The 26,980-nt window shown below is 42.2% G+C and overlaps 1 protein-coding gene across 10 annotated transcripts in view; it reads right to left on the reverse strand.

Annotated features, from left to right (window-relative positions):
- Positions 1-26,980, reverse strand: part of rfx2 (regulatory factor X, 2 (influences HLA class II expression)) — a 176,787-nt gene that overhangs the window by 89,468 nt on the left and 60,339 nt on the right. For 8 of the 10 annotated variants that reach the window (XM_069928415.1, XM_069928410.1, XM_069928409.1 and 5 more), the window contains 2 exons: positions 22,774-22,851; positions 14,940-15,028 (listed from right to left, as the gene is read on the reverse strand). In XM_069928415.1, coding sequence (XP_069784516.1) covers positions 14,940-15,028; positions 22,774-22,851 — 167 coding nt within the window. The remainder of the gene's footprint in view (positions 1-14,939; positions 15,029-22,773; positions 22,852-26,980) is intronic. The other 2 variants (XM_069928407.1, XM_069928408.1) reach the window with 2 other exon arrangements.

The following is a 26,980-nucleotide window of genomic DNA, read 5'->3' on the forward strand; positions in this document are numbered from 1 at the left end:
AGATGAATTTTTGACTAAAATTGAACTACCAAAACTACAAATAGAGGAACAAAATAAATTAACAGAACCATTTGGAACAGTAGAAATACAAGAGATAATAAAAAATTTACCAAATAATAAGACACCAGGAGAGGATGGACTCCCAATAGAATTCTACAAAACATTTAAAGACCTAATAATACCGCCCCTCCTGGATGTAATCAACCAGATTGATGAGACACAAAACTTACCAGATTCATGTAAAACAGCAATAATTACAGTGATACTAAAACAAGGGAAAGATCCACTCTCACCAGCGTCATATAGACCAATATCTTTGCTAAACACAGATTATAAGATAATAGCTAAACTATTAGCGAACAGATTAGCAGAACAGGTACCGAAAATGGTAAATTTAGACCAAACTGGATTTATCAAAAAAAGACGCACAACAGACAATATTTGTAAATTTATTAACTTAATTCATGCAGTAGAAGGAAATAAAGCACCGGCAGTAGCAGTTGCTTTAGACGCAGAGAAGGCCTTCGACAGAGTAGAATGGAATTACTTGTTCAAAGTATTGCGAAAATTCAGTTTACCGGAGAAGTATATTAATTGGATTAAAGCATTATATAAGGGACCGTTAGCGAAAGTGACAGTAAATGGACATGTATCAAAGCAATTTAACTTAAGCAGGTCAACGCGGCAGGGATGCCCACTATCACCATTATTGTTTGCGCTAGCTATAGAACCACTAGCAGAATCGATAAGAAGAGATAATAATATAAAAGGAATAAAAATAAAAGACAGGGAATATAAAATCAGTCTGTTCGCGGATGATGTGATAGTGTACTTAACAGAACCAGAACTATCAATAAAAGAACTATATAAGAAATTGAAGGAATATGGAGAAGTGTCGGGATACAAGATAAACGTAAATAAAAGTGAAGCAATGCCTATGAATAACGCGGATTTCTCAAAATTTAAGGAGGAATCCCCATTCAGATGGCAAACGCAGGCAATAAGATACCTAGGTGTGCAAATAAACAAAAATCTAGGCCAATTATATAAACTCAATTACAATCCACTAATGAAAAAACTACAGGACGATTTAGAGCATTGGAAAGAGCTACCACTAACACTGATAGGAAGGATAAACTGTATTAAAATGAACATTTTTCCAAGGATACTATACTTATTTCAGGCATTGCCAATACAACTGACAGAAAAATTCTTCAAAGAGTTAAAGAAAATAATAAGGAGATTTTTATGGAGAGGGGGGAAACCGAGGATAGCACTAGACAAATTAACAGAATGGTATAAACAAGGAGGCTTACAATTGCCAAACTTCAAAAATTATTATAGAGCCGCACAATTAAGGTACCTATCAGATTTTTATCAAACAAGGGAAAAACCAGACTGGACGAGACTAGAATTAGATAAAATAGGGGAAAAGATACCTGAACACATATTATATAAATGGGACGAAAAATTGGTACAACATAGAACTTCTCCAGTAGTACACCATCTCCTCAATATATGGAAGAAGATACATGTAGAAAGAAATAAAATAAATTACCAAATACCAAAACTAATATTGACGCAAAATAAGCTACTCCCTTTTACAATAGACAACCTTGCCTTTAGAAAATGGGAAAAAAAAGGGATTAAAAGAATAGAAAATTGTTTTTCAGGAAGTAGATTCTTATCCTTTGAACAAATGAGAGATAAGTACAATATAACGGGAGATACAGCGCTGGCATATTACCAACTGAGATCCTACTTGAAAGATAAATTAGGAAGCAACTTGAGTTTACCAGAGGGAAGTAACCTTGAATATGTGATTACAGATACAATGTTAATCAAAAGATTTATAAAAAATATGTATATTAAACTGCAAGAAAAGGAAAATGAGGAAACAAATGGTAAAACTAAACAAAAATGGGAACAAGATTTAAATATAAAGATAAAAAAGGAAACATGGGAGAAGTTATGCTCTGGAACGATGAGAAATACAATAAATACGAGGCTGCGTATGATACAATATAATTGGTTACACAGACTATACATTACACCGCAAAAGTTAAATAAATGGGACCCAACAGTATCTGATAGATGTTTTCGATGTAAAAAAGAAAGGGGAACAACAATTCATGCAATCTGGACATGTGAGAGAGTATTTGCGGATTATGTCATGCTGGACATGACTAATTCTATTTCTTCAGTGACCCACATGATGCAAATTTTAAAAGAATATGAAGTAATATCTGGTTATAAAATTAAGGATTCAAAATTGGAAGTAAAGTCAGGTACATGACCATCAAAATTAGAAAACCGGGTCAGGTTTCATTGGTCCAGAGAGGATGTTATTATCACTCCCTCCATTTTAAAACTGTTCTGGAAAGCTACTGAAGGAGATAAAGGCAGGTATGCTCAGATGGGAGATTCTCCCCTTATCATTAATTGGTAGAAATGAAACTGTCCAAAACAAGACTGCTTTTATTATTCCAATTTTGCCAGTAGGAATTTCTATGATAGCGTTTAAAGCTCTTGACAACTTGATATCACGATTCATATGGCAAATGGACCCTGATAACATGGATAACAAAGGAGGTTTTAGAGAAAATTGTTGATGGAACCAACATTATTTTTATTAGGTAATGTTAAAATGTTAGGTTTTAAATTAAGATTAAGTAGGTATCAAATTGCATTTTTGAGATTAGCCTTGGCTGTAGTGAGTACCATAATCCTATTTTCCCCACTTCTCCCTGAACATCCTCCAGTTTCTTCCATTCATTATATTAGGGGCAATTTATAGTGGTCATTTAACCCATGAATGTGTAAGCATAGCCTTGGGGGGGGTGGGGGGGTGGGGGACTACACATGTGGGCATTTTAACATTTATTCTTTAACAATGTAAATTGCTTATAAAGTGAAGCAATTTTATCTTAGGCATGCAATAATATGTTGGCATAGCAGTTAGCCCAAAGCCTTTATAGCGCCAGCAATCGGGACAGGGGTTCGAATTCCACGATGTCTGTAAGGAGTTTGTATGTTCTCCCCATGTCTGCGCAGGTTTTGCTTGGGGGCTCCAGTTCCCTCCCACCGTTCAAAATGTACAGGCAATGTAAGTTAATTGGGTTTAATTGGGCAGCATGGCCTGTTACCCATGCTGTAAGTTTAAATTTAAATAATATACTTGTACCTATGGTCTGTGAAAATACTCAGTAGGGCTCATATGTGTGCAAGTTTTTTAAAAAAATACGAAAACACCCAAAATAGCAAATATTGGAAATAAATCAGTTTGTAATGTCCTCCTTCTAGATTTCTCAGCACGTCTTGTTATTTGGTAATAACATGCAAAATTTCTCAATCTGTTCCTGAAAATTTGATTTTCATGGGGCAAGACTGGCAATGAAAGATGCAAATTTCATTCAGGCAATATGTGTAGAACATCCCAGCTTTGACACCAATTGGATAAACAGCTGTGGTGGAGAAATCCAAGGCTATAAAATGCACATTATTTTGGGTAGTAAGTAACTGGTCCTTCCATTTGTTTTAAATCAGCAATTATAATTCAAAAATGAACAGGAAATTGTGTCATTAGTCATCAATGCTCAAAGTTCAGAAACAGACCCACAGGCTCAATTTCTCCATGCCAACCTTGTGCTCTTCTGCTTTAGTTCTACTTGCTCACATTAAACCCATACCCCTCCAATCCCCTCCCATCCATGGAGATATCTGTGTTTCTTAAAGGAACTTAACATACCTGCCTCCTCCATTTGGCCTGGTAATTCATTTCATGAGCCCACCCTTGACCAGTGAAGAACTGTGCCCAGGCGTCCCTTCTGAATCCCACGCCTTCACCTTGTAGTTTTGCCCTCTCGACTTAAGATTCTCCAACTCTTGGAAACATGGTCATTATTCACCTTCTCAATGCCCCTCACGATTTTATAGATCTCAATAAGATCCCCACTCCACCTCGTACACCAAGGAATACAAGCCTAGTTTTCGCAGTCTCTCACAGTAACCCAACTTCCCAAATCCTGGCAATAACCGTAAATCTCTGTTATACCCTGTTCCCAACTGGACCTGTCCTGCTTCGATTTACCCAATTGCAGCACTTTGGAATTAAATTGTTTTTTTTTAAAACTTGTCCCATGATCCCTAATGAGCCTTACTATTCTCCTGATACCCTCTTTAGATTTCCTTGAGGTCATCCATTAGTGATAATTAAAAGCACCTCTTTTTTTTATTACTTTCCTCCACATTTTACTGTTTGTTGTCCTTTCAGTTCTCCATACCTGGTCTGTGCTTTCTTTTCTTTTATCCAATGCACCTTACCTCTTCAACTCTAGGTACATGCTTCCCTTTGGTGTGAAACTCTCGCTGCTTCACTTTTAAATGACCCCTGTATGTTGGACATCAACATACATGCAAGTAACTGTTCCCAGTCTAATTTTCCCAGGTCCTCTCACGATATTGAAATCAACCTTAGTTGACCCAGTTCAGATCCTTAATTTCCAGATCATCCATGCTCCTTTCCATAACTTATGGAATTATGCTCATCATCTCCAAAGTACATTTCCTTTGACATTCCCTGATGTGGAATTATGATGTTTTGACCATTACAGAGATTTGGAGGACACAAGGATAGGATTAGTGGATACAGGTACTAGGATTTAGACATTCTAAAGAGCATAGAAAGGCAGGATAAAGGCAGTGGCGAGGGAGTAGCATTACTTAACAAGGTCAGTATCACAGCTGCAGAAAGGGAGAACATTGTGGATGGATTGTCTACAGAGTCAGAGTGGTTGAAAGTCCAAAACATGAGGGAGCAATCACTCTATTCAGAGTAGTCTATAGGCCCCCAAATGGCCTTTGGGACATTAAGTAGCAGGTAAGTAGGGAGATTATGGAATGGTGCAAAAATAACAGGGTTGATTTTATGGACGACTTCAACTTCCCAAATATTGACTGGCATCTCTTTACTGAATTTGTCAGGTGTCTCCAAGAAGGATTTCTAACACAGTATGTGGACAAGCCGACCAGAGGAGAGACCATACTGGATCTAGTACTGGATAATGAACCTGGTCAGGTGACAGGCCTCTCGGTGGGGAAGCATTTCAATGGCAGTGACCACAAATCCGTGACTTTTATGGATAAGGATAAGAGCGGACACAATGATAAAGTGCTTATTTGGGAAAGGAAAAATTGCAATGAGATAAGGCAACAGCAGAGTAAATTGGGAACAGATGTTCTCAGGGAAAAGCACAGAATTAACGTGGAAGATGTTTAGAGACCATTTGCATAGGGTTCTGGATAGAGACCACTGAGACACAAGAAAGACGGTAAGATAAGGAAACAATGGTCGACAAAACAGGTGAGACAGCTATCTAAGAGGAATAAGGAAGCATACATAAGGGTTAGGAAGCAAAAGTCAGGAAGAGCTCGTGAAAATTATATGGTAGCAAGGAAGGAACATAGAAAAGGGTCACGAGAAGGCTTCAGAAAGTAGGATTAAAGAAAACCCAAGGGCATTCTATCCATACATGAAGAGCAGAAATATAATTAAAGTGAAGGTAGGGTCACAAAGGAAAAAAGGAAGGAGAGGAGGTAGGGGAGGTCCAAAATGAATACTTTGCTTCAGTGTTCAGCAGGGAGAGGGACCTTGAACAATGTGAGATCAGTGTAGAACAGGCTTATATGCTGTAACATATTAGGGTTCATAAAGAGGAAGTGCTGGATCTTTTCAAAACAGTCCAATTGTAAAGTCCCCAGGGCTGTACAAAATATACCCCAGGTTACTGAAGGAAGTGATAGAAGAGATTGCTGGAGGACTGACAACGATCTTTGCATTCTCCCTGGCTATGGGGAAGGTACTAGAGGATTGGACAATGGCAAATTTAGTCCCCAATTTTAAAAAAGTAATAGGGAGAATACTGGAAATTATAGACTAGTGAGTCTTACTTTAGTGGCGGACAAACTATTGGAGAGGATTTATGAGCATTTAGAGAAATACAGTCTTCTCAGGGATAGTCAGCTTGGATTTATGAGGGGAAGGTCACGTATCAGGAGCCTAACTGTGTTTTTCGAGGAAGAAACAAAAGAAATTGATGAAGGTAGAGGGGTACATGTGATGTGTATGGATTTTAGCAAGGCATTTCATACAGTTTGGCAGGGGGGTGAGAGCAGTGTCCAGGGAGTATGGCCACCTAGCTAGGAATAAAAAAGATAACAAAGGTAGGATGGAGATTAGGGTAGAAGGTAAAAAAGAGAATATATGTGAGGGTCATTCTCTGAGATGCATATATTTTAATGCAAGAAGCATAGTGAACAAGGTAGATGAGCTGAGAGCATGGATAGATACTTGGGGTCACGATATTGTGGCAATTAGTGAGACCTGGCTACAGGAGGGGCAGGACTGGCAACTTAATGTTCCGGGATACATTTGTTTTAGATGTGATAGATCAGGGGGTAAAAAAGGAGGAGGAGTTGCTCTGCTTGTTAGGGAGGACATTACTGCCGTGAGGTGGCAGGATGGTATGGAGGGATCGACCAGTGAGGCTGTTTGGGTGGAATTGAGGGGTGGAGGAGGCAAGAGGGTGCTAATAGGGGTGTATTACAGACCACCAAATGGGCCAAGGGAATTAGAGGAACAAATTTGTAGGGAGATAATGTATATGTGTGAAAATCATAGGGTAGTGATCATGGGAGATTTTAACTTCCCACACATTGATTGGGATACCCATACGGTTAGAGGGCTGGATGGGTTGGAGTTCGTTAAATGTGTTCAGGATTGTTTTCTAAATCAGTTAGTAGAAGAACCGACTCGGGATGGTGTAATACTGGATCTCCTGTTAGGGAATGAGCTAGGTCAGATAGCGGACATTAATGTTGGAGAACCAATTGGGTCTAGTGATCATAATTCTGTTAGTTTTAGGGTAGTTTTAAGGAAGAGCAAGGAGAGGCCTAAAGTTGAGGTTCTGGATTGGAAAAGAGCAAATTTCGAAGGAATAAGAAGGGATTTGGGGAGTATTGAGTTGGACAGGATATTTTCAGGTAAGGATGTTAATGAAAAATGGAGGATATTCAAAAAAGAAATTTTGAGGGTACAGAGTAGTTATGTCCCAGTCTGGATCAAAGGAAAGGCTGGAAGACATAGGGAGGCTTGGTTTTCGAGAAATATTGGAAATTTGGTTAGGGGAAAAAGGGAGGTGTACAAGAGGTATAAAGAGCAGGAAGCTGAGAAGATGAAGGAGGACTACAAGGAGTGTAGAAGGAATCTTAAGAAAGAAATTAGAAAGGCCAAAAAAAGGCATGAAGAGGCTTTGGCTGACAGAGTAAAAATAAATCCAAAGGGTTTCTATAAGTACATTAAAAGTAAAAGATTAGTGAGAGAAAAAATTGGACCCCTTGTAGATAGCGAGGGTAGGCTGAGTGAGAAGTCTGAGGAAATGGGGGAAATTTTGAATGAATTCTTTGCCTCAGTATTCACTAGGGAAAAAAATGTTGAAACAGTTCAAGTAAATAAAAATAGTGGGGAAGTTATGAAGCATATAAGGATAACCGAGGAGGTAGTGATGGCTGTGTTAAAATAGCAGAGGCTCTGGCGGTAATTTTCCAAATGTCATTAGATATGGGGATAGTGCCAGAGGATTGGCGCATTGCGCATGTGGTTCCGTTATTTAAAAAGGGTTCAAGGAGGAAGCCTGGCAACTATCGGCCTGTAAGTTTGACGTCTGTGGTAGGTAAGTTAATGGAGAAAATTCTTAGAGATAGTACTTATAAACATCTGGATAGACAGGGTCTGATCAGGAGCATTCAACATGGATTTGTGGGAGGAAGGTCATGTTTGACCAATTTTTTTTTTTTTTATTTTTCACACCATAAATCACATTAGCCATGATATACACTATTTCTTTTTCACACATATACAGTGACTTTTTCTCCCCCCCCCCCTTTCCTCCCAAACCACCCCCCCACCCCCCCCTCTCATCCATTTTAGGTATACAATCTAGGTTGCATTAAGCCAGTCAGACAATGTTGTCATTCAACAAAATTACACCAGAAATTCTACTGAGTCCATTCTTTTCTTTCCTTCTCCTTCCATCAACTTAGGTAATGTTTGTCCCCGGTAGGTTTTCGCTATTGTATTTAATGTAAGGCTCCTATACTTGTTCGAATATTTCAATATTATTTCTTAACCAATATGTTATTTTTTCTAATGGAATACATTTATTCATTTCAATTTGGTAGTTTCTTCCTTTTAATTTGGTTATGTATTCCATTAATATTTAAAGACATATAGTTCAGCGTAGCCCTTTTATATTTTGTTTATCTTCTCTTTCCGTTTTTCCATCATTACCTTTCCTCCTTTTCCATTTCTGTTTTCTTATTTTCAACTCTTTATAAGACAACATTCCTACAACATCTAACATTTTCCTTATTCTCCTATTTCTATCTTATTTATCCCCAATCTCCCCTTCACCTCCTGAGTTGTCCTTTATCCCTTGTCGGACAACCACATCTCCCCTCTCCATTTGGATTTGCGAATCCACTCGCAAGCGTCAACTGATTTTGCAGTGACCGCTATTTCCCCCCACCCCACCTCCCCCAGAAAAGATTTCACTTTTCATATGTCACAAAGGTCCCTCTTTTAATTCCCTCCTTATTCTCTCTATTCCATTACCTTCCCTTATTAATTCTTGTCTATACTATCTATATTTTCCTCTAAGTACAGATACATTCATGTATGCTCATTGTCTCTATTCACTCTTATACCTCTTTACCTGCATACATATCAATCATGATCATTTTTACTCTCATTACCCGTCTTCATCCCTCAGTCTATTTTTGTCTTTACCCACATACATATCAGTCGTGATCATTTTAAATCTCATTACCCGTCTTCCTCCCTCAGTCTATTTTTGTAATTGTTCTGCAAATTTTCGTGCTTCTTCTGGATCCGAGAATAGTCTGTTTTGTTGTCCTGGAATAAATATTTTCAATACCGCTGGATGCTTTAGTATAAATTTATACCCTTTCTTCCATAAAATCGCCTTTGCTGTATTGAACTCTTTTCTCTTCTTTAGGAGTTCAAAACTTATATCTGGATAAATGAAGATTTTTTGCCCTTTATACTCCAGTGGTTTGTTGCCCTCTCTTACTTTTTCCATTGTCTTCTCCAGTACCTTTTCTCTTGTAGTATATCTTAGGAATTTTACTACAATAGATCTTGGTTTTTGTTGTGGTTGTGGTTTAGAGGCCAATACTCTATGTGCCCTTTCTATTTCCATTTCATGCTGTAGTTCTGGACATCCTAGGGTCTTAGGGATCCACTCTTTTATAAACTCCCTCATATTCTTGCCTTCTTCATCTTCCTTAAGGCCCACTATCTTTATGTTATTTCTTCTGTTATGGTTTTCCATTGTATCTATTTTTTGAGCTAGTAGTTCTTGTGTCTCTTTAGTTTTTTTATTAGATTTCTCCAATTTCTTTTTTAAGTCTTCTACCTCCATTTCTGCTGCTACTGCCCGCTCTTCCATCTTGTCCATTTTTTTTCCCATTTCTGTTAAGGTCATCTCCATTTTAATTATTTTCTCTTCTGTGTTGTTTATTCTTTTTCTTAAATCCTTAAATTCCTGTGTTTGCCATTCTTTAAATGACTCCATGTATCCTTTAATAAGAGCAAGTATATCCTTTACCTTGCCTATCTTTTCTTCTTCTATTTCACCATACTCTTCCTCTTCTTCTTCCTCTGGGTTGACCATCTGTTGTTTCTTTGTTGCCCTTTCCTCCTCTTCTTTCTTGTTTCTATTGTCTTCTGTGGTCTCTTCTTGCTGCAGGTGTTCTGCAGCTGTCGTTGCCGGCTGTGGAGATCGACTCCCCAGCTGGTCCCCCCTCCCGTCGGTGTGTTTTTTTTCATTCGCATCGCACTTTTGCTCGGCTCTGCGAGCCATTTTTGTAGTCCATTATTTACCGACCTGAGGGAGCGGGTTTCTCTCTCCGCAGCGGGCCTCTTCGGACAGGTAAGGCCTTCACCTTTTTCCTCCTTTGTCTTCTCTTCCTCTCTTCTTACCGTTGCTTTCGACTTTTCTTTTTTTGTCGCCATCTTCTTTCCACCTTTATACTCACTTTTCTGTAACTTTTATTTCTGTGCCTTTGTGTTTTCTCTTGTTTTTCCCGACTTTTCTGGAGAGGGCTGGAGTTCACCGTCCGGCCACTACTCCATCGCGTGACTCCTCCCCATGTTTGACCAATCTGATTGAATTTTTTGAAGAGGTGACTGGGAATGTGGATGAGGGTAGCGCAGTGGATGTTGTCTATATGGACTTCAGTAAGGCCTTCGATAAGGTACCACATGGAAGGTTAGTTAGGAAGGTGCAGTCTTTAGGTATAAATTTTAAGATAGTCAAATGGATTGAACATTGGCTGAAAGGAAGAGGCCAGAGAGTGGTAGTGGATAATTGTCTGTCAGGTTGGAGGCCGGTGACCAGTGGTGTGCCTCAAGGATCTGTATTGGGCCCATTGTTGTTCGTTATATACATTAATGATCTAGATGATGGGGTGGTGAATTGGATTAGTAAATATGCAGACGATACTAAGATAGGTGGAATAGTGGATAATGAAGAAGGTTTTCAAGGATTGCAGAGGGATTTGGGCTGCTTAGAAAAGTGGGCTGAAAAATGGCAGATGGAATTTAATGCTGATAAGTGTGAGGTGCTTCATTTTGGTAAGAAGAATCAGAACAGGACATACGGGTAAATGGGAGAGCATTGAGGAATACAGAAGAGCAGAAAGATTTAGGAGTGACGGTACATCGTTCCCTGAAGGTAGAAACTCACGTGAATAGGGTGGTGAAGAAGGCTTTTAGTATGCTGGCCTTTATCAATCATTGCATGGAATATAGGAGTTGGGAGGTGATGTTGAGATTGTATAAGACGTTGGTGCGGCCTAATTTGGAGTTCTGTGTGCAGTTCTGGTCGCCTAATTATAGGAAGGATATAAACAGAGTGGAGAGAGTGCAGAGAAGGTTTACCAGAATGTTACCTGGGTTTAAGCATCTAGAGTATAGGGAGAGATTGGACAGATTAGGTCTTTATTCTTTGGAGCGTAGAAGGTTGAGAGGGGATTTGATAGAAGTATTTAAGATTATGAAAGGGATAGACAAAGTGGATGAGGATAAACTATTTCCGTTAAGAGGAGGAAAGATTAAAACAAGAGGACATGGTTAAGAATTAAGGGGCAGAGGTTTAGAGGTAACATGAGGGGGAACTTCTTTACTCAGAGAGTGGTAGCCGTGTGGAATGATCTTCCGGGAGAAATAGTGGCGGCGGAGTCAATTGTATTATTTAAGAAAAGGTTGGACAGGTATATGGATGAGAAGAAGATGGAGGGTTATGGGCATTGTGCAGGGAGGTGGGACTAGAAAGGGGTGTTTGGTTCGGTGCGGACTAGAAGGGCCTAATGGCCTGTTTCCGTGCTGTAATTGTTATGTTATATATGTTATGTTATAAATCTCCCAGACCGGAGAAAATATTCCCTAGGACACTCAGGAGGCTAGTGGACAGTTAGTGGGGCCATTAACAGAGATATTTAGGATGTCACTGACCACAGGGGTGGTACCAAAGGATTGGAGGGTGGCGCATGTGGTTCCTCTGTTTAAGAAAGGGTCCAAATGCAAACCTGGGAATTATAGGCCTGTAAGTCTGACGTCTGTGGTGGGCAAGTTGATGGAAAGAGTTTTGAGGGATGCTATTTACAAATTTTTGGAGGTACAGGGATTGATAGGGAGTAATCAGCATGGTTTTGTCAGGGGTAGATCTGATTGAGTTCTTCGAGGGGGTTACAAAAAAGGTTGATGAAGGGAAAGCTGTGGATGTTGTCTATTTGGACTTTAGTAAAGCTTTTGACAAAGTTTCCCACAGGAGGTTAGGAAAAAAGGTGGAGGCATTAGGTATAAATAAGGAGGTAGTGAAATGGATTCAGCAGTGGTTGGATGGAAGGTGTCAGAGAGTAGTGGTAGAAAATTGTTTGTGAAATTGGAGGCCGGTGACTAGTGGAGTTCCTCAGGGTTCGGTCCTGGGTCCACTATTATTTGTTATATATATTAACGATCTGGATGTAGGGGTGGAGAATTGGATAAGCAAGTTTGCGGATGACACAAAGATTGGTGGTGTTGTGGACAGTGAGGTAGATTACCGTAGATTAAAAGGTGATTTAGGAAGGCTGGAGGTGTGGGCTGAGGAATGGCTGATGGAATTTAATACAGATAAATGTGAGGTGCTACATTTTGGAAAGGCAAATTTAAATAGGTCATATACATTGAATGGTAGACAATTGCACATATGCAGAGCAACAAAGGGATTTAGGAGTTATGGTAAATAGTACTCTCAAGGCTGATACTCAGGTAGATGGTGTGGTGAAGAAGGCATTTGGAATGTTGGCCTTCATAAATCGGAGTATTGAATTCAAGAGTAGGGAGGTTATGATGAAATTGTACAAGGCATTGGTGAGGCCAAATTTGGAGTACTGTGTACAGTTTTGATCACCAAATTATAGGAAAGATATAAACAAAATAGAGAGTGCAGAGAAGGTTCACGAGAATGTTGACAGGATTTCAGAGTCTGAGTTACAGGGAAAGGTTGTGCAGACTGGGGCTTTTTTCTCTGGAGCGTAGAAGATTGAGAGGGGACTTGATAGAGGTGTTTAAGATTTTAAAAGGGACAGACAGAGTAAATGTGGATAGGCTTTTTCAATTAAGAAAGGGGGAGATTCAAACTAAAGGACATGGTTTAAGACTGAAGGGGGAAAATTATAAGGGGAACATGAGGGGAAATTTCTTTACGCAGAGGATGGTGGGGATGTGGAATGAGCTTCCGGCAGACGTGGTCGAGGCGGGATCATTGGTTACATTTAAGGAAAGACTGGATCGTTACATGGATAGGAGGGGACTAGAGGGGTATGGACCGGGTGCTGGTCAGTGGAACTAGGAGGGTGGGGATTTGCTACGGCATGGACTAGTAGGGCCGAACTGGCCTGTTCTGTGCTGTAAGTGGTTATATGGTTATAGTTCCCCATGGTACACTCAATCAGAAAACCATGAGGCATGGAATCCATGGATCCTTGACTGTCTGAATTCAGAGTGGGTTTGTTTGCAAAAAGTAGAGGGTGGTAGAAGATGGAATGTATTCTGGCTGGAAGTCAGTGACTAGTGGAGTTCCGCAGAGATCTGTCTGGACCTCAACTCTCTGCAATTTTTATAAATGACCCAGAAGAAGAAGTGGAAGAATGTGTCAGCAAGTCTACAGATGGCACAAAGATTGGAGGTGTGATTAGTGTAGAAGGTTGTAACAAGATATAGACAGGATGCAGAAGTGACGGAAGGAGTTCAATCCGGAAAATTCTAATGTAATGCATTTTGTAAGGTCAAACGAAGGTGGAGTATATGGTTTACTGCTAGGATTTTTAACAGTGTGGACGAACAGAGGGACCTTGGGGTCTAAATCCATACATTGCTCAAGGTTGTGGCATAGCTTAATAGGGTGGTTAAGAAGGCTTCTGGAATGCTGGCCTTCATTAGTCAGGGGATCAAGTTCAAGAGCCATGAGGAAATGTTGCAGCTCAATAAAACTGGTTAGATCACACTTGGAATTTTGTGTTCAGTTCCAGTCACCTCATTACAGCAAGGATGTGGAAGCTTTGGAGAGGGTGCAGAATAGATTTACAAAGCTGTTGCCTGGATTGGAGAACATGTCTAATGAGGCAAGGTTAAACGAGCTAGGATTTTCTCTTTGGAGCAAAGGTTAAGGGGTGATGAAGGATGAGTAGGCTGGTATAATAGAGGCATATAAAAATCCCAGGTACAGGAGTGCAAGAAAAACAGCGGATTATGGTTTAGATTGTTGTGCAAGTTGTTTTTTTTTAGATTTGCAGCAAAGTAACAGGTTTTTCCAGCCCATGAGTCAGTACTGCCCAAGTACCCCAATTATCCTACAACCCCTGCAGGTTTTGAAGGATGAGAAGAAATCTGAGCACCTGGACTCAAGGAGAACATACAAACTTGTTACAGACAGCACCAGATTAAAACACAAGTCACTGACTCTGTAACAGCATTGCACTATCCGCTATGCCAATCATGCCACCCTAATATACAGGTCAGCCTGTAGCGTTCACGCTCAGCAGGCGTAGAGAAAAACAATATATCCACCAAAGCCCTGAAGCCGAGACTGTTTATTCCACTGGCTTTGCATTTATATGGGCTCCAGGCACTGACGTCAGGGCACCGCGTCATCAGAGCACCAGCCAGGGATTGGCCAGCGTTCCCATCACAGCCAACTGTCTTCCCGCTGTGCGGGAGGTCACCTGGGATGCCAGCTGGTGTCACCCCAGGTCCACGCAGTCACCACTTTGTGGGCCGGTCCACGTCTCCGTGCGCAGGCTGCTATAGGCACAACATTGTGGACCAAAGGACTTGTACTGTGCTGTAATATGCTGTGTTCGATGTTCCAATTATTTGTAGTCAGTCCCAAGGAATAAACAATATATCAATTAAACAATTAAAAAAATATCAAGACATAATTAATCCTCACTTGGACCTATGCTCAGATTTGGAGACAGGAAAAACGTGTCCTGACTTGTGACAACCTGTTTATAATCAAACTAGGAGAAGGAAAACTTGTGCTCCAATCCCTGTAGGTGAAAAGGCAGAGGAATAATTCAGTTGAGACACTCAAAATAATAAGTGAAAAGTATTAAACATCCTGTAGTAGAGAAGTATGAACAAATGGACAGATTCATTTTGACCATAAAAGACCATTAAAATCAAATGGTGAATTCGTAATAAGCAAAGTTTTTAAATCAAAGTTCAAAACTAATTTAGCAAGTAATAAGATTGAAGAAGAGAATTGAGGTGTCACGATGAGCAATGTAGGGACAATCATTTTTTAATCACTTACATGGTTCCATTTGCATAGACTGTATCTCCTCCTTCCACATATTGAACTTGTGTTGGATAAACATGTTGAACAGACTGCACCGGTTGGACCTAAATACAGAGAAAACATTAATTAAGTTTAGGATAGAGTCTTATGGCACTCAGCAGCCTTCACCATCCAAAGGCCATTTTCAAATCAGGATGATTTTCAGATCCTTTTCCAACAATTCCCACATGATCCAGCTCACACTTGAAGAACAGTACACTGGAAAAAGAGGCATCTGACAACTATGAAACTAACTCCTCCCTCAAAAACCTTGAATAAAGTAGTTGCTATTAAACCAGTCAGAGAAAAATCTTGCATCTACAAGAAACTTTAAAGTAGCAGTTATACAGTAGGAAAACAGGCCTCTCCCAGCCCAACTCATCTGTGCCAGCCACGTGAGCTCATCCCCTTTACCCTCTAAGCTTTTCCAACCATATCCCTGACCAAATACAGTGGAATCCCATTATAACACAACAGTTGGAGTGGGGGAAAGAAAGGTCGTACTAAATTGGAGTTTCACTACTGTGTTTCTTCTTTGGCTTGGCTTCGCGGACGAAGATTTATGGAGGGGGTAAATGCCCACATCAGCTGCAGGCTCGTTTGTGGCTGACAAGTCCGATGTGGGACAGGCAGACACGGTTGCAGCGGTTGCAGGGGAAAATTGGTTGGTTGGGGTTGGGTGTTGGGTTTTTCCTCCTTTGCCTTTTGTCAGTGAGGTGGGCTCTGCGGTCTTCTTCAAAGGAGGTTGCTGCCCGCCAAACTGTGAGGCGCCAAGACCCTAACCCTAATGTACTATAGATAGATATATATACTTTGGCTTGGCTTCGCGGACGAAGATTTATGGAGGGGGTAAAAAGTCCACGTCAGCTGCAGGCTCGTTTGTGGCTGACCAGTCCGATGCGGGACAGGCAGACACGATTGCAGCGGTTGCAAGGGAAAATTGGTTGGTTGGGGTTGGGTGTTGGGTTTTTCCTCCTTTGCCTTTTGTCAGTGAGGTGGGCTCTGCGGTCTTCTTCAAAGGAGGCTCCTGCCCGCCAAACTGTGAGGCGCCAAGATGCACGGTTTGAGGCGTTATCAGCCCACTGGCGGTGGTCAATGTGGCAGGCACCAAGAGATTTCTTTAGGCAGTCCTTGTACCTTTTCTTTGGTGCACCTCTGTCACGGTGGCCAGTGGAGAGCTCGCCATATAATACGATCTTGGGAAGGCGATGGTCCTCCATTCTGAAGACGTGACCCATCCAGCGCAGCTGGATCTTCAGCAGCGTGGACTCGATGCTGTCGACCTCTGCCATCTCGAGTACCTCGACGTTAGGGGTGTGAGCGCTCCAATGGATGTTGAGGATGGAGCGGAGACAACGCTGGTGGAAGCGTTCTAGGAGCCGTAGGTGGTGCCGGTAGAGGACCCATGATTCGGAGCCGAACAGGAGTGTGGGTATGACAACGGCTCTGTATACGCTTATCTTTGTGAGGTTTTTCAGTTGGTTGTTTTTCCAGACTCTTTTGTGTAGTCTTCCAAAGGCGCTATTTGCCTTGGCGAGTCTGTTGTCTATCTCATTGTCGATCCTTGCATCTGATGAAATGGTGCAGCCGAGATAGGTAAACTGGTTGACCGTTTTGAGTTTTGTGTGCCCGATGGAGATGTGGGGGGGCTGGTAGTCATGGTGGGGAGCTGGCTGATGGAGGACCTCAGTTTTCTTCAGGCTGACTTCCAGGCCAAACATTTTGGCAGTTTCCGCAAAGCAGGACGTCAAGCGCTGAAGAGCTGGCTCTGAATGGGCAACTAAAGCGGCATCATCTGCAAAGAGTAGTTCACGGACAAGTTTCTCTTGTGTCTTGGTGTGAGCTTGCAGGCGCCTCAGATTGAAGAGACTGCCATCCGTGCGGTACCGGATGTAAACAGCGTCTTCATTGTTGGGGTCTTTCATGGCTTGGTTCAGCATCATGCTGAAGAAGATTGAAAAGAGGGTTGGTGCGAGAACACAGCCTTGCTTCACGCCATTGTTAATGGAGAAGGGTTCAGAGAGCTCATTGCTGTATCTGACCCGACCTTGTTGGTTTTCGTGCAGTTGGATAATCATGTTGAGGAACATTGGGGGACATCCGATGCGCTCTAGTATTTGCCAAAGCCCTTTCCTGCTCACGGTGTCGAAGGCTTTGGTGAGGTCAACAAAGGTGATGTAGAGTCCTTTGTTTTGTTCTCTGCACTTTTCTTGGAGCTGTCTGAGGGCAAAGACCATGTCAGTGGTTCCTCTGTTTGCGCGAAAGCCGCACTGTGATTCTGGGAGAATATTCTCGGCGACACTAGGTATTATTCTATTTAGTAGAATCCTAGCGAAGATTTTGCCTGCAATGGAGAGCAACGTGATTCCCCTGTAGTTTGAGCAGTCTGATTTCTCGCCTTTGTTTTTGTACAGGGTGATGATGGTGGCATCACGAAGACCCTGAGGCAGTTTACCTTGGTCCCAACAAAGCTTGAAAAACTCATGCAGTTTGGCATGCAGAGTTTTGCCGCCAGCCTTCCAGACCTCTGGGGGGATTCCATCCATACCTGCTGCTTTGCCACTTTTCAGTTGTTCGATTGCCTTATATGTCTCATCCAGGGTGGGAACCTCATCCAGCTCTAGCCTTAGGGGCTGTTGAGGGAGCTGGAGCAGGGCGGAATCTTGGACTGAGCGGTTGGTACTGAAAAGAGATTGGAAGTGTTCTGACCATCGGTTGAGGATGGAGATCTTGTCGCTGAGGAGGACTTTGCCGTCTGAGCTGCGCAGCGGGCTTTGGACTTGGGGTGAGGGGCCGTGCACAGCCTTTAGAGCCTCGTAGAAACCCCTGAAGTCGCCAATGTCCGCGCTGAGCTGTGTTCGTTTGGCGAGGCTAGTCCACCACTCATTTTGGATCTCCCGGAGTTTGCGCTGAAGATGGCTGCATGCGCGACGGAAGGCTTGTTTTTTCTCTGGACAGGACGGCTTTGTAAGGTGAGCCTGGTGGGCAGCTCGCTTCTTTGCCAGCAGCTCCTGGATTTCCTGGCTGTTTTCGTCAAACCAGTCCTTGTTTTTCCTGGAGGAGAAGCCCAGTACCTCTTCAGTGGATTGCAGTATGGTAGTCTTCAACTGATCCCAGAGGGTTTCAGGGGACGGGTCCGTGAGGCGGGTTGCAACGTCGAGCTTTGCTTTGAGGTTTGCCTGGAAGTTTCCTCTCGCTTCGTCTGACTGCAGTTTTCCAACATTGAACCTCTTTCTGGGGGCTTTATTGTTCCTGGGCTTTGGCTTGAAGTGAAGGTTGAGCTTGCAGCGAACCAGCCGGTGGTTAGTGTGGCATTCCGCGCTAGGCATGACCCTGGTGTGGAGCACATCTTGTTTGTCACTTTCTCGCACCAGGATGTAGTCCAGGAGGTGCCAGTGTTTGGATCGGGGATGCATCCAGGTGGTCTTAAGGCTGTCCCTCTGCTGAAAAAGGGTGTTTGTAATGACAAGCCGCTGTTCTGCGCAGAGCTCCAACAGGAGGCGCCCATTGTCGTTGCACTTGCCGACGCCATGCTTGCCCAGGATTCCTGGCCAGGTTTCTGAGTCTTTGCCGACACGAGCGTTGAAGTCGCCCAGGATGACAACCTTGTCGGCTGTAGGGGTACGTTGGATGAGGTTGCGCAGGTCGGTGTAGAACTTGTTCTTTTCTGCTGGTTCCGCCTGGAGGGTTGGAGCATAGACACTGATGAGGGTGATGTGACACTTGTTTTGAAGTGGGAGTCGCATGGACATGATTCGGTCCGAGAGGCCTGTCGGAAGGTTTTCGAGTTTGGAGGCAATGAAGCTCTTGACCATGAAGCCTACACCAGAAAGGCGTCGTTCATCCGAAGGCTTGCCAGACCAGTAGAGTGTGTAGCCCGCGCCGCGTTCTTGGAGGCTGCCTACATCTGCCAGGCGGACTTCACTGAGAGCGGCTATGTCGATGTCAAGTCTGAGGAGTTCATGTGCAATGAGGGCAGACCGACGTTCAGGTCGGTGGCTGTCAGTCTTGTCTAGCATGGTTCTGATGTTCCAGCATGCTAGCTTGAGTTTGTGAGCATCTTTTATATATATATATATATATATATACACACATACACACACACACATCAACCACGGCAGCAAACCTACTCCCCCTCCATTCGTGGCAGCACCCAACCCCCTTCGTTCACGGCAGCACTCACCAATGCCCCCCCCCACCCCATAAACATTACTGCATTTATCTTAAACATTTAAGCCACTTTCAGGTGCATGGATGCAGATAATGCGCTGGCAGACGCGGCTGGAAGAGTGCAGCTGGGACATTCAGGTGGCCACGGAGAAGACCCCTTTCTGTCATCTGAACATGCCAGCTGGAGAGCCACATCCGAGCGAACGCTGGCTCCTCAGGACTGTGGCCTAGTCCCGCCCACACTGCCTTGACATCATTGGCAGTGCGACAACGCTGAAAAGCCTCCTGAAGCCATCTCCCAAAAGGGATGGGCGAGAAGCTAGAGACAAAATCGTAGCGTTCTTAAGCCCACAAAGGAAAGCTGAGAACGACTAGAGAAGAAGACAGGCGGGACAGATTTGGACGAGTTCGTTGAGAAATAAAAATATGAGCCCTTCTCTGCACCCACCCTTCATCTAGAGGAAGTAACACGGTTTTGTTTACCCTTGAACACCGAAGTGAGTCTAGCCCCAATCGGGCGCAGCCTGGGCTGTCAGCCCGCCTACTCCAGCCCGGATCAGTGGCCTGGGCCTGAGGGGAAGTTTGAGATGAACCATACTCGGCTGACGAGGAGACCTTTCCTCTCGCCCCCAGTATACGCCGCTTACTTACCATATACCAGGGAAAGTGGGTGAAATTGAGTATTTAATATCAGGATCGTATTTCCCGCATGCATGTGTTTTAACCTCTGTGGGAAAGCTGTGGCTATTCCAATCGTGTCCAGATGTTTCCTTGGGGAGCAGCGACCCACTTGTCCCACCCACCCCCACCCCCCCCCCCCCACCCATCCAGATTTCAAACTTACCTCCCAAAGGCAAAGAAAGTGGAAGGTCGAGTCTTGTGAAAAATTACAAATTTAATTCTGACAAGCGATCGAGATGCACCAAGCTCCCTTTGGGCACAGAATGTATTATTGTGGCCAGGTTTTTTTTGTTTCAACTGCACGTCTGCATTTCCATTAAGCAACTCCATTAAATACTAATGCGTTAAAATGAAAGCTTTCAAGTAATATTGCGTCTGCAGACTTTCTTGTTTAACTTACATATAGATGTGCTGTGCGTTAAAAAGAAACGCCACAGAAACTTTGATTATCTTTGATCTTTTGACAGTTCCGCTGATATCTTTAACTTGCAGTATGACAGGCCAGAGTCAATGGCTGATGACATCACTGTGACATCATCAGCCCGCCCCCTGGCAGCCATTGCTGCTTTCAGGTGCCACGGGGGATTCTCGGAGCCGGAGATTATACCTACAGGAGGAGGGTTGAGTAGGTGCTCCTCCTGGCCGGGTTCTCCACTTTCAGGTGGCCACCCGACAGCCACATTGGAGTACAATAGTCGGCTTTACAGTCGGGTATTATGGCCACCTGAAAGTGGCTTTAGATGCGCCGCTTATAAACATTCACTGCGCCACAGGGTGGCCATACCTGGTACTGAATCCTTTAAAATGGGCTCACTCAAAGAATGGAACATGGACATTAAGCGGCGCATACATTGTAAATATCGAGGTCCAATGATTCATCATGTTATATCTGAATTTGCATTAAATTGGGGCGCGTTAAATTGGGGTTCCACTGTAGCTATTAGAAGCTATAACTATACCCACCTCTACCTCTTCCAATGGCAGTTCATTCCACATAACCTTCTCTATGGAAAAGGTTGTCCCACAAATCTTTCACAAAACTGTGATCTTTCTGTTTAGACTCCTCTAGCCTGAGAAAAAGACTGTGACCATTCACATTACCTTTGCCCTTCGCGATCTTGTATACAGTACCTTCAAGATCACTGCTTAACTACTTACACTTGAGTGAATTAAAGCCAAAGCCAATCCAGTCTGTGCTTTTAACTTAAACCCTCCAGTCCCAGTAACATCCTTGTGACTCTTTTCAGAAACATTTCAAGTTTAATGGCAAACTTCCTACTTATGGCTTGGTGACAGAACTGGACATAATACTCCAAGTGTGTCCACAACAGCCACATACGACACCCTTTAAGGCAAGTGCACCAAATGCCTTCTTCACCACTCTATCTACCAATATTGCCTCTTTCATGGAACTGTGTCCTCAAGACTCTCCAGGGCCCTGCTATTTATTGTGCAAGTCCTGGCCTGATTCAGTTTCCCAAAATGCAACACCTTGCACTTATCAATGTTAAATTTCATTTGTCATTCTTTGGCCCATTTTCCAAGTTTAACTACATAGCCATGGACAAGAATAGAAGAAAAAAATGGGAAAGTATGGGATCCAATGAACCTTGGCTCTGTAGATTCAGAATTGGCTTGTCTGTAGAAAATAGAGGGTAGTATTAGATGGAACGAATTCTGCCTGAAGGTCAGTGACTACTGACATTCCACAGGGATCTATTCGGGGACCCTTGCTCTTTGTGATTTTTTTTTTAATAATGACTTGAACAAAGAAGCGAAGGGGGTTGGTCAGTATGTTTGCAGATATTACAAAGGAGTTTTGTGGATACTGTGGAAGTTACCGTTGTTGTAGGTTACATCAGGATATAGATAGGATGCAGAGAAGTGGCAAATGGAGTTCAATCCTAATAAATGTAAAGTGATGTACTTTGGAAGGTCGAACAAATGAGGAGTACATGGTTAATGGCAGGATTCCTAATAGTGTGGAGGAATTGGTCCAGGTCCAGGTCCATAGATTTCTCAAGATAGCCTCACAAGTTGATAGTATGGTTAAGAAGGTGTATGATGTGCTGGCCTTCATTGGTCGGGGGAATGAATTCAAGAGCAATGAGGTAATGTTCCAGCTGTACAAACTCTGGTTCAACTACACTTGGAGTATTGCTTTCAATTCTGGTCACCTCCAGAAAGGATGTATATTTTTTTTGAAAAGGGGACGGGATCCCGAAGGTCAAAGCAGCTTGGCCAGGCTGCCCGGCCGAACGAGAATGGACCAAGGAAGTGCGAGAGAGGCTGCAGAGATATACCAGGGTGTTGCCTGGATTGGAGAACGTCTTCTGAAGCAAGGATGACCATGCTGAAGTTTTTCTTTTTGAAGCGACAAAAATTAGAGTTGACTTAATAGGAGTACATAAGATTATGAGGGGCATAGAAAGGGTGGGCAGTCGGCACTTTTTTCCCTGGGTGATAATAGCAAATAGAAAAGTCGAATAGAGGAAAGTTTAGAGAAAATATCAGAGGTAAGTTTTTTTTTTAAATGTACAGAGTTGTGGGTGTCTGAAATGCATTGCTGGGACTAGTGAAGGGGGGGATTCAAAAGTCTTTTAGAAAGGCACATGAATGCAAGGTTGGGAAGGATTAGATTGTTGTGGAGTAGGCCTTGCTAAACCATTCCTACTGCTCTGCTCTTGTCAATCCTCTTCAAAAATCTTAATTACATTTGCAAAGCTTAATTATCTCTAAATTAAACTACCTCTAACCTGAGACTCTGAATCCACTCCAGTAATTTTCCCATTGGTTCACTCACTTAGGATTCCCTGGCTTGTTGTTGTAGCCCTTCTTAAATAAAAAGCATATTTTATAATATTTCTGCACTGAAGGTCATGGAAAAAAATCCATGAGGTTAGCATGAAGACAACTATTTCGATTTGTTGCCTTCTGCAGGTTTGTAGCCCTTTCTTACCTGCTGTACTCTCTGAACCTGAAGCTGCTGTACCTGGCCTCCTTTCTGAGCAGAGCCTGTTGCCTGGACCACCAGCTGCTGTGGGCAACAAAGAGCAAAGGTAAGCTACGATCTCCTTGAATTTAATTGTGCGTGCAGGATGCAAGCTAAACTTGTCATTTAATTTGCAATCTTAATGAGTTACTGGTCTCTCTTTGACCAGTAACTCATACCAGTCCTAGATGCTGGGATCCTAGGGTGCATCTGATCTGTATTACAATTGGTCTGGCACATCTGCTCTATCTACATTCACATGTAACATAGCCTATGGCGCATTTCCTGACCGTTGAACTCCAGCCAACTGCCCACATCTCAAAGCCAGCCTCACCTATCTTAAAGCAAAACAGAATACATCATGATATGCTCACCATCAGTTTTCACATCCAGCTCTTTACAAATAACATCAACAATTTCCTTGAGCATGCTATAATTCTGTTGTCCTGAAGAAATGTTATTTTGGTTTCTAGCCTCAACCAGAGCTCATTAAACATGTTCTGTTGCTCTGGTGTATTGAGCGGATCAAGTTTAAACAAATGGCTTAATTATACTGCACAGTATTTATTCACAGTGGATTCATTAAAGAACGGCAACTCTGCCTCTGCACCTGCTGTGAAGTCAGAATGTCTCCTTGCCATCCTCCCATTGCTTCAGGTTTAACCCTGCTTCTTCTCGCTGGCTGTGAAACATGGGATTTCAAGACCAAGAGGTGCTTTTTTCTGTTCTATTCTGAATCATTTTACAAACAAAATGTTCTCAACTTATAAACAACATTTCAAATGCAGCTTGACATGATTTTTGCAAGGTTTAAATGGTTAAAAAAACCTTGACATTTATCCTCAGCCTCAAGTAAAATTAACCCAACCTGAAATCTAAAATTTTTTTTTGAATGACGGTTAAAGTCCACACACCCATTAGATTCCCATTCTAAATGCACAAGGCGTCAATGCCGAAAATGTCTAATTGACTACATGTTCAACTGTACCATTCATTAATTAATGTTGTCACCACTTAAATGGTATCAGTTTAATCTCTAAGAAATAACAAAAATCTATTTAAGAAAAAAACCAATTTATTTTTCTAAATTTTCACAGATTAGCATTTATCCTCGTGCTTTGTTTAATAAAGGAGTCTAATGTATACAATCACAACAAATTGATCTTCAGAATCACATGAAAGGTTATCCAATAACTTTTCTACTTGCAAATCAAAAAATCTCTTTATATATAGCACACAAAAACATCTCTGATAATAGGTCATCGGAAAGGTTTTAAGAACCAAAAACACAACACATGCTTGGATATCTGACATAGAAGCACAAGATACTGGAAGTACTCAATAGCATCTCTGGAAAGAAACAGTTAATGTTTCAGGTCCAATAGCGTCCCATGAAACCTGAAAAAGTAAGAAATTAAACATGCAGTTGCTCTTGCCATCCTCTCTGGTCAGACCTGTTGTGTCATTCAGTCTCTCTTGGACTTTACCCCAATGGCAACATTCTCAATGCTTTCTCACCTCCCTTCTTGCCCTGCAATTTAAAAGAAGATCCATTTCTAACTTTCCCTAGTTCTGATAAATGGCCGTCAAGCATGCTGACTGACCACCTAAACATTTTCAGCATTTTGTTTTAATGCAGTAACCAGAATGTATGTTGTAATCAAGCTATGATCTAACTAGACTTGCTACAGTTCTAGCAAAAACTCCTTGATATGATATTCCAACCTCAGCTAAAAGAAAGCACCTCACATGGCATTTTAAACAATCTTTTAACCTGTTGAGTTACCCTGAAGAATCTGCAGACCTTCATTCTGAAGCACTTTGTTCTGCCACACTATTCTGCAATTTTGCATTTAATTGTCATCTCGCAGCTCCCAAACACATGACTTCACATTTCACCACATTAGTGACCATGTGTCGTGTTTTGCCCAAGTGAGTAGACCACCCAATCCCAAGTTTTCTTAAATGTTTTAATATTTAAATTTAGACATCCAACATAATAACAGGCCGCCCTACGTGCCCATCCTGCCCAATTCACCAATTTATCTACAACTCCCATATGTTTTGCAAAGTGGGAGGAAACAGAACCACCTGGAAGAACCTCACGGATACGGGGAGAATGTACACATACAAACCTTACAGAAAGCAGCTGATTGGAATCCAGGTCGCTGATACTATGATAGTATTGCGCTTATGGCTATACTAACTGAACCCTCCCTCCACCCCCAACCATATTTAATTGTTATTATTAATGATATATTAACAAAGTGATCTAGTTTTGAAACCTGTGGGCGCACCACTGATTAAAGCTGTTCCATGACAACGAAAAAAAAAATCTTTCATTTGCTCTTACTGATCCAATTTTAAATTCAATTTCCAGTCTTCCTTGTATCCCATGGGCTCTTACTTTTGTGGGCACATGGGATCTTGCTTTAGGTCTTTACATGTAAATTATTCCACACACTGCCCAGTTAAAGACCTTAAAAAATTTAATCCAGTTTATTGGAGACAAACATCCCCTCTAGGCATAGAGGGATACAAACTTAATGTAGGCAAATGGGATTTCAGATTTATCGTCAGAGTACATACATGACATCACATACAACCCTGGTTCCTTTTCCCAGTGGACGCGGCAGAATTACCATGAATTGGTAGTGCAAAAAATAAACTGCACACAGCTAAACAAATAAAATAAATGTAAACAGATAATGAATATAAACAGACTGTGCAATAGAGAGAGAACAAAAGAAAATCAATAAAGTGCTCAAGTAAGAGTCCTTAAATGAGTCCCTGATTGAGTTTGTTGTTGAAGAATCTGATGGTGCAGAGGGAGCAACTGTATCTGAACCTAGTGGTATAAGTCCTGTGGTACCTCTACCTCTTTCCTGATGGCAACAGTAAGAACAGAGGGTATGAAGGATGGTGAAGGTCTTTGACGATTGATGCTGCCCTCTGACAGCAGCGTTCCCTGCAGATGTACTCAATAGTGGGGTGGGTTTTTCCTGTGATGTCCTGGGCTGTGTCCTGAGGTACTGATGTTCCCATACCAGACAGTGATGCAACTGGTGAGCACACTTTCCGCCACACATCTTTAGAAATTTGCCAGCGTTTCTGTTGTCATACCAAACCTCCACAAACTCCTGAGGCATTTATGTGTTTTCTTTACGATACCATTGGTGTGTTGGATTCAGTAAAGATCCTTCGAGATAGTGACTCCTAAGAACCTAAATTGGCTCACCCTTTCCACCTCTGATCCACCAATAATCACTGGATTGTATACCTCTGACTTTCCTTTCCTGAAGTCAACAATCAACTCCTTAGTTTTGGTAACATTGAGTGCGAGGTTGTTGATGGTGCACCATTCAGCCAAGTTTTCAATCTCCATCCTGTATGCCAAATTATCCCCTTCCTTTATACAACCCACTTCCATGGAATCATCGGCAAATTTATAGATGGTGCATTTGCCATACCAAGTCATAGGTGTAAAGTGAGGGGGCTAAGAACACAGCCTGTGGTGCTCCGGTACTGATGGAGATAGTGAAGACGTTCTTACTAATCTTCACTGATTGTGGTCTGGAGGTGAGGAAATCCATGATCCAATTACACAATGGGGTGTTAACTCCCAGGTCTTGGAGATTATTGATCTGTTTTGAGGGGATGATGGTGTTAAATTCTGAACTGTAGTCGATAAAGAGCATCCTGATGTATGCATCTTTGCTGACTAGGTGTTCCAGGGCTGGATTAGTGCAAATGGATCAAGGTATCAGCATGAAGGTAGTGTTCTGAAGACTCATATGGCACAAAATGGGCTTTACCCATCAATATTGAAATGCAACAACTTCTGCTACCAATCCTGTATGCATTTGTGCTTTTATTTTATAAAAAAACTTAAACTAGCCTTAGTTTATCCTTCCTTTCTTTGTGAGCTCTAATACAATGTCAACAATCCTCTGGTGCCACTCCTGGATCCAGACAGATTTGAAAAATTATGGACACATTTTGTAATACCCTCCCTTTCTTCTTTCCTGGTTAAACATCATGAGTTAGGAAATGTATCGACTTTCAAAGATAACAAGTGACTTAACACTACTTCACTGCATTTATCCCATCCAATACATGGCCCCCACTGTCCTCCATCTTAATATTGGTATTATTTCCAGTATTTGTGAAGACA

This window comes from Narcine bancroftii, chromosome 3 (genome assembly GCF_036971445.1).
Source record: "Narcine bancroftii isolate sNarBan1 chromosome 3, sNarBan1.hap1, whole genome shotgun sequence".
NCBI lineage: Eukaryota > Metazoa > Chordata > Chondrichthyes > Torpediniformes > Narcinidae > Narcine > Narcine bancroftii.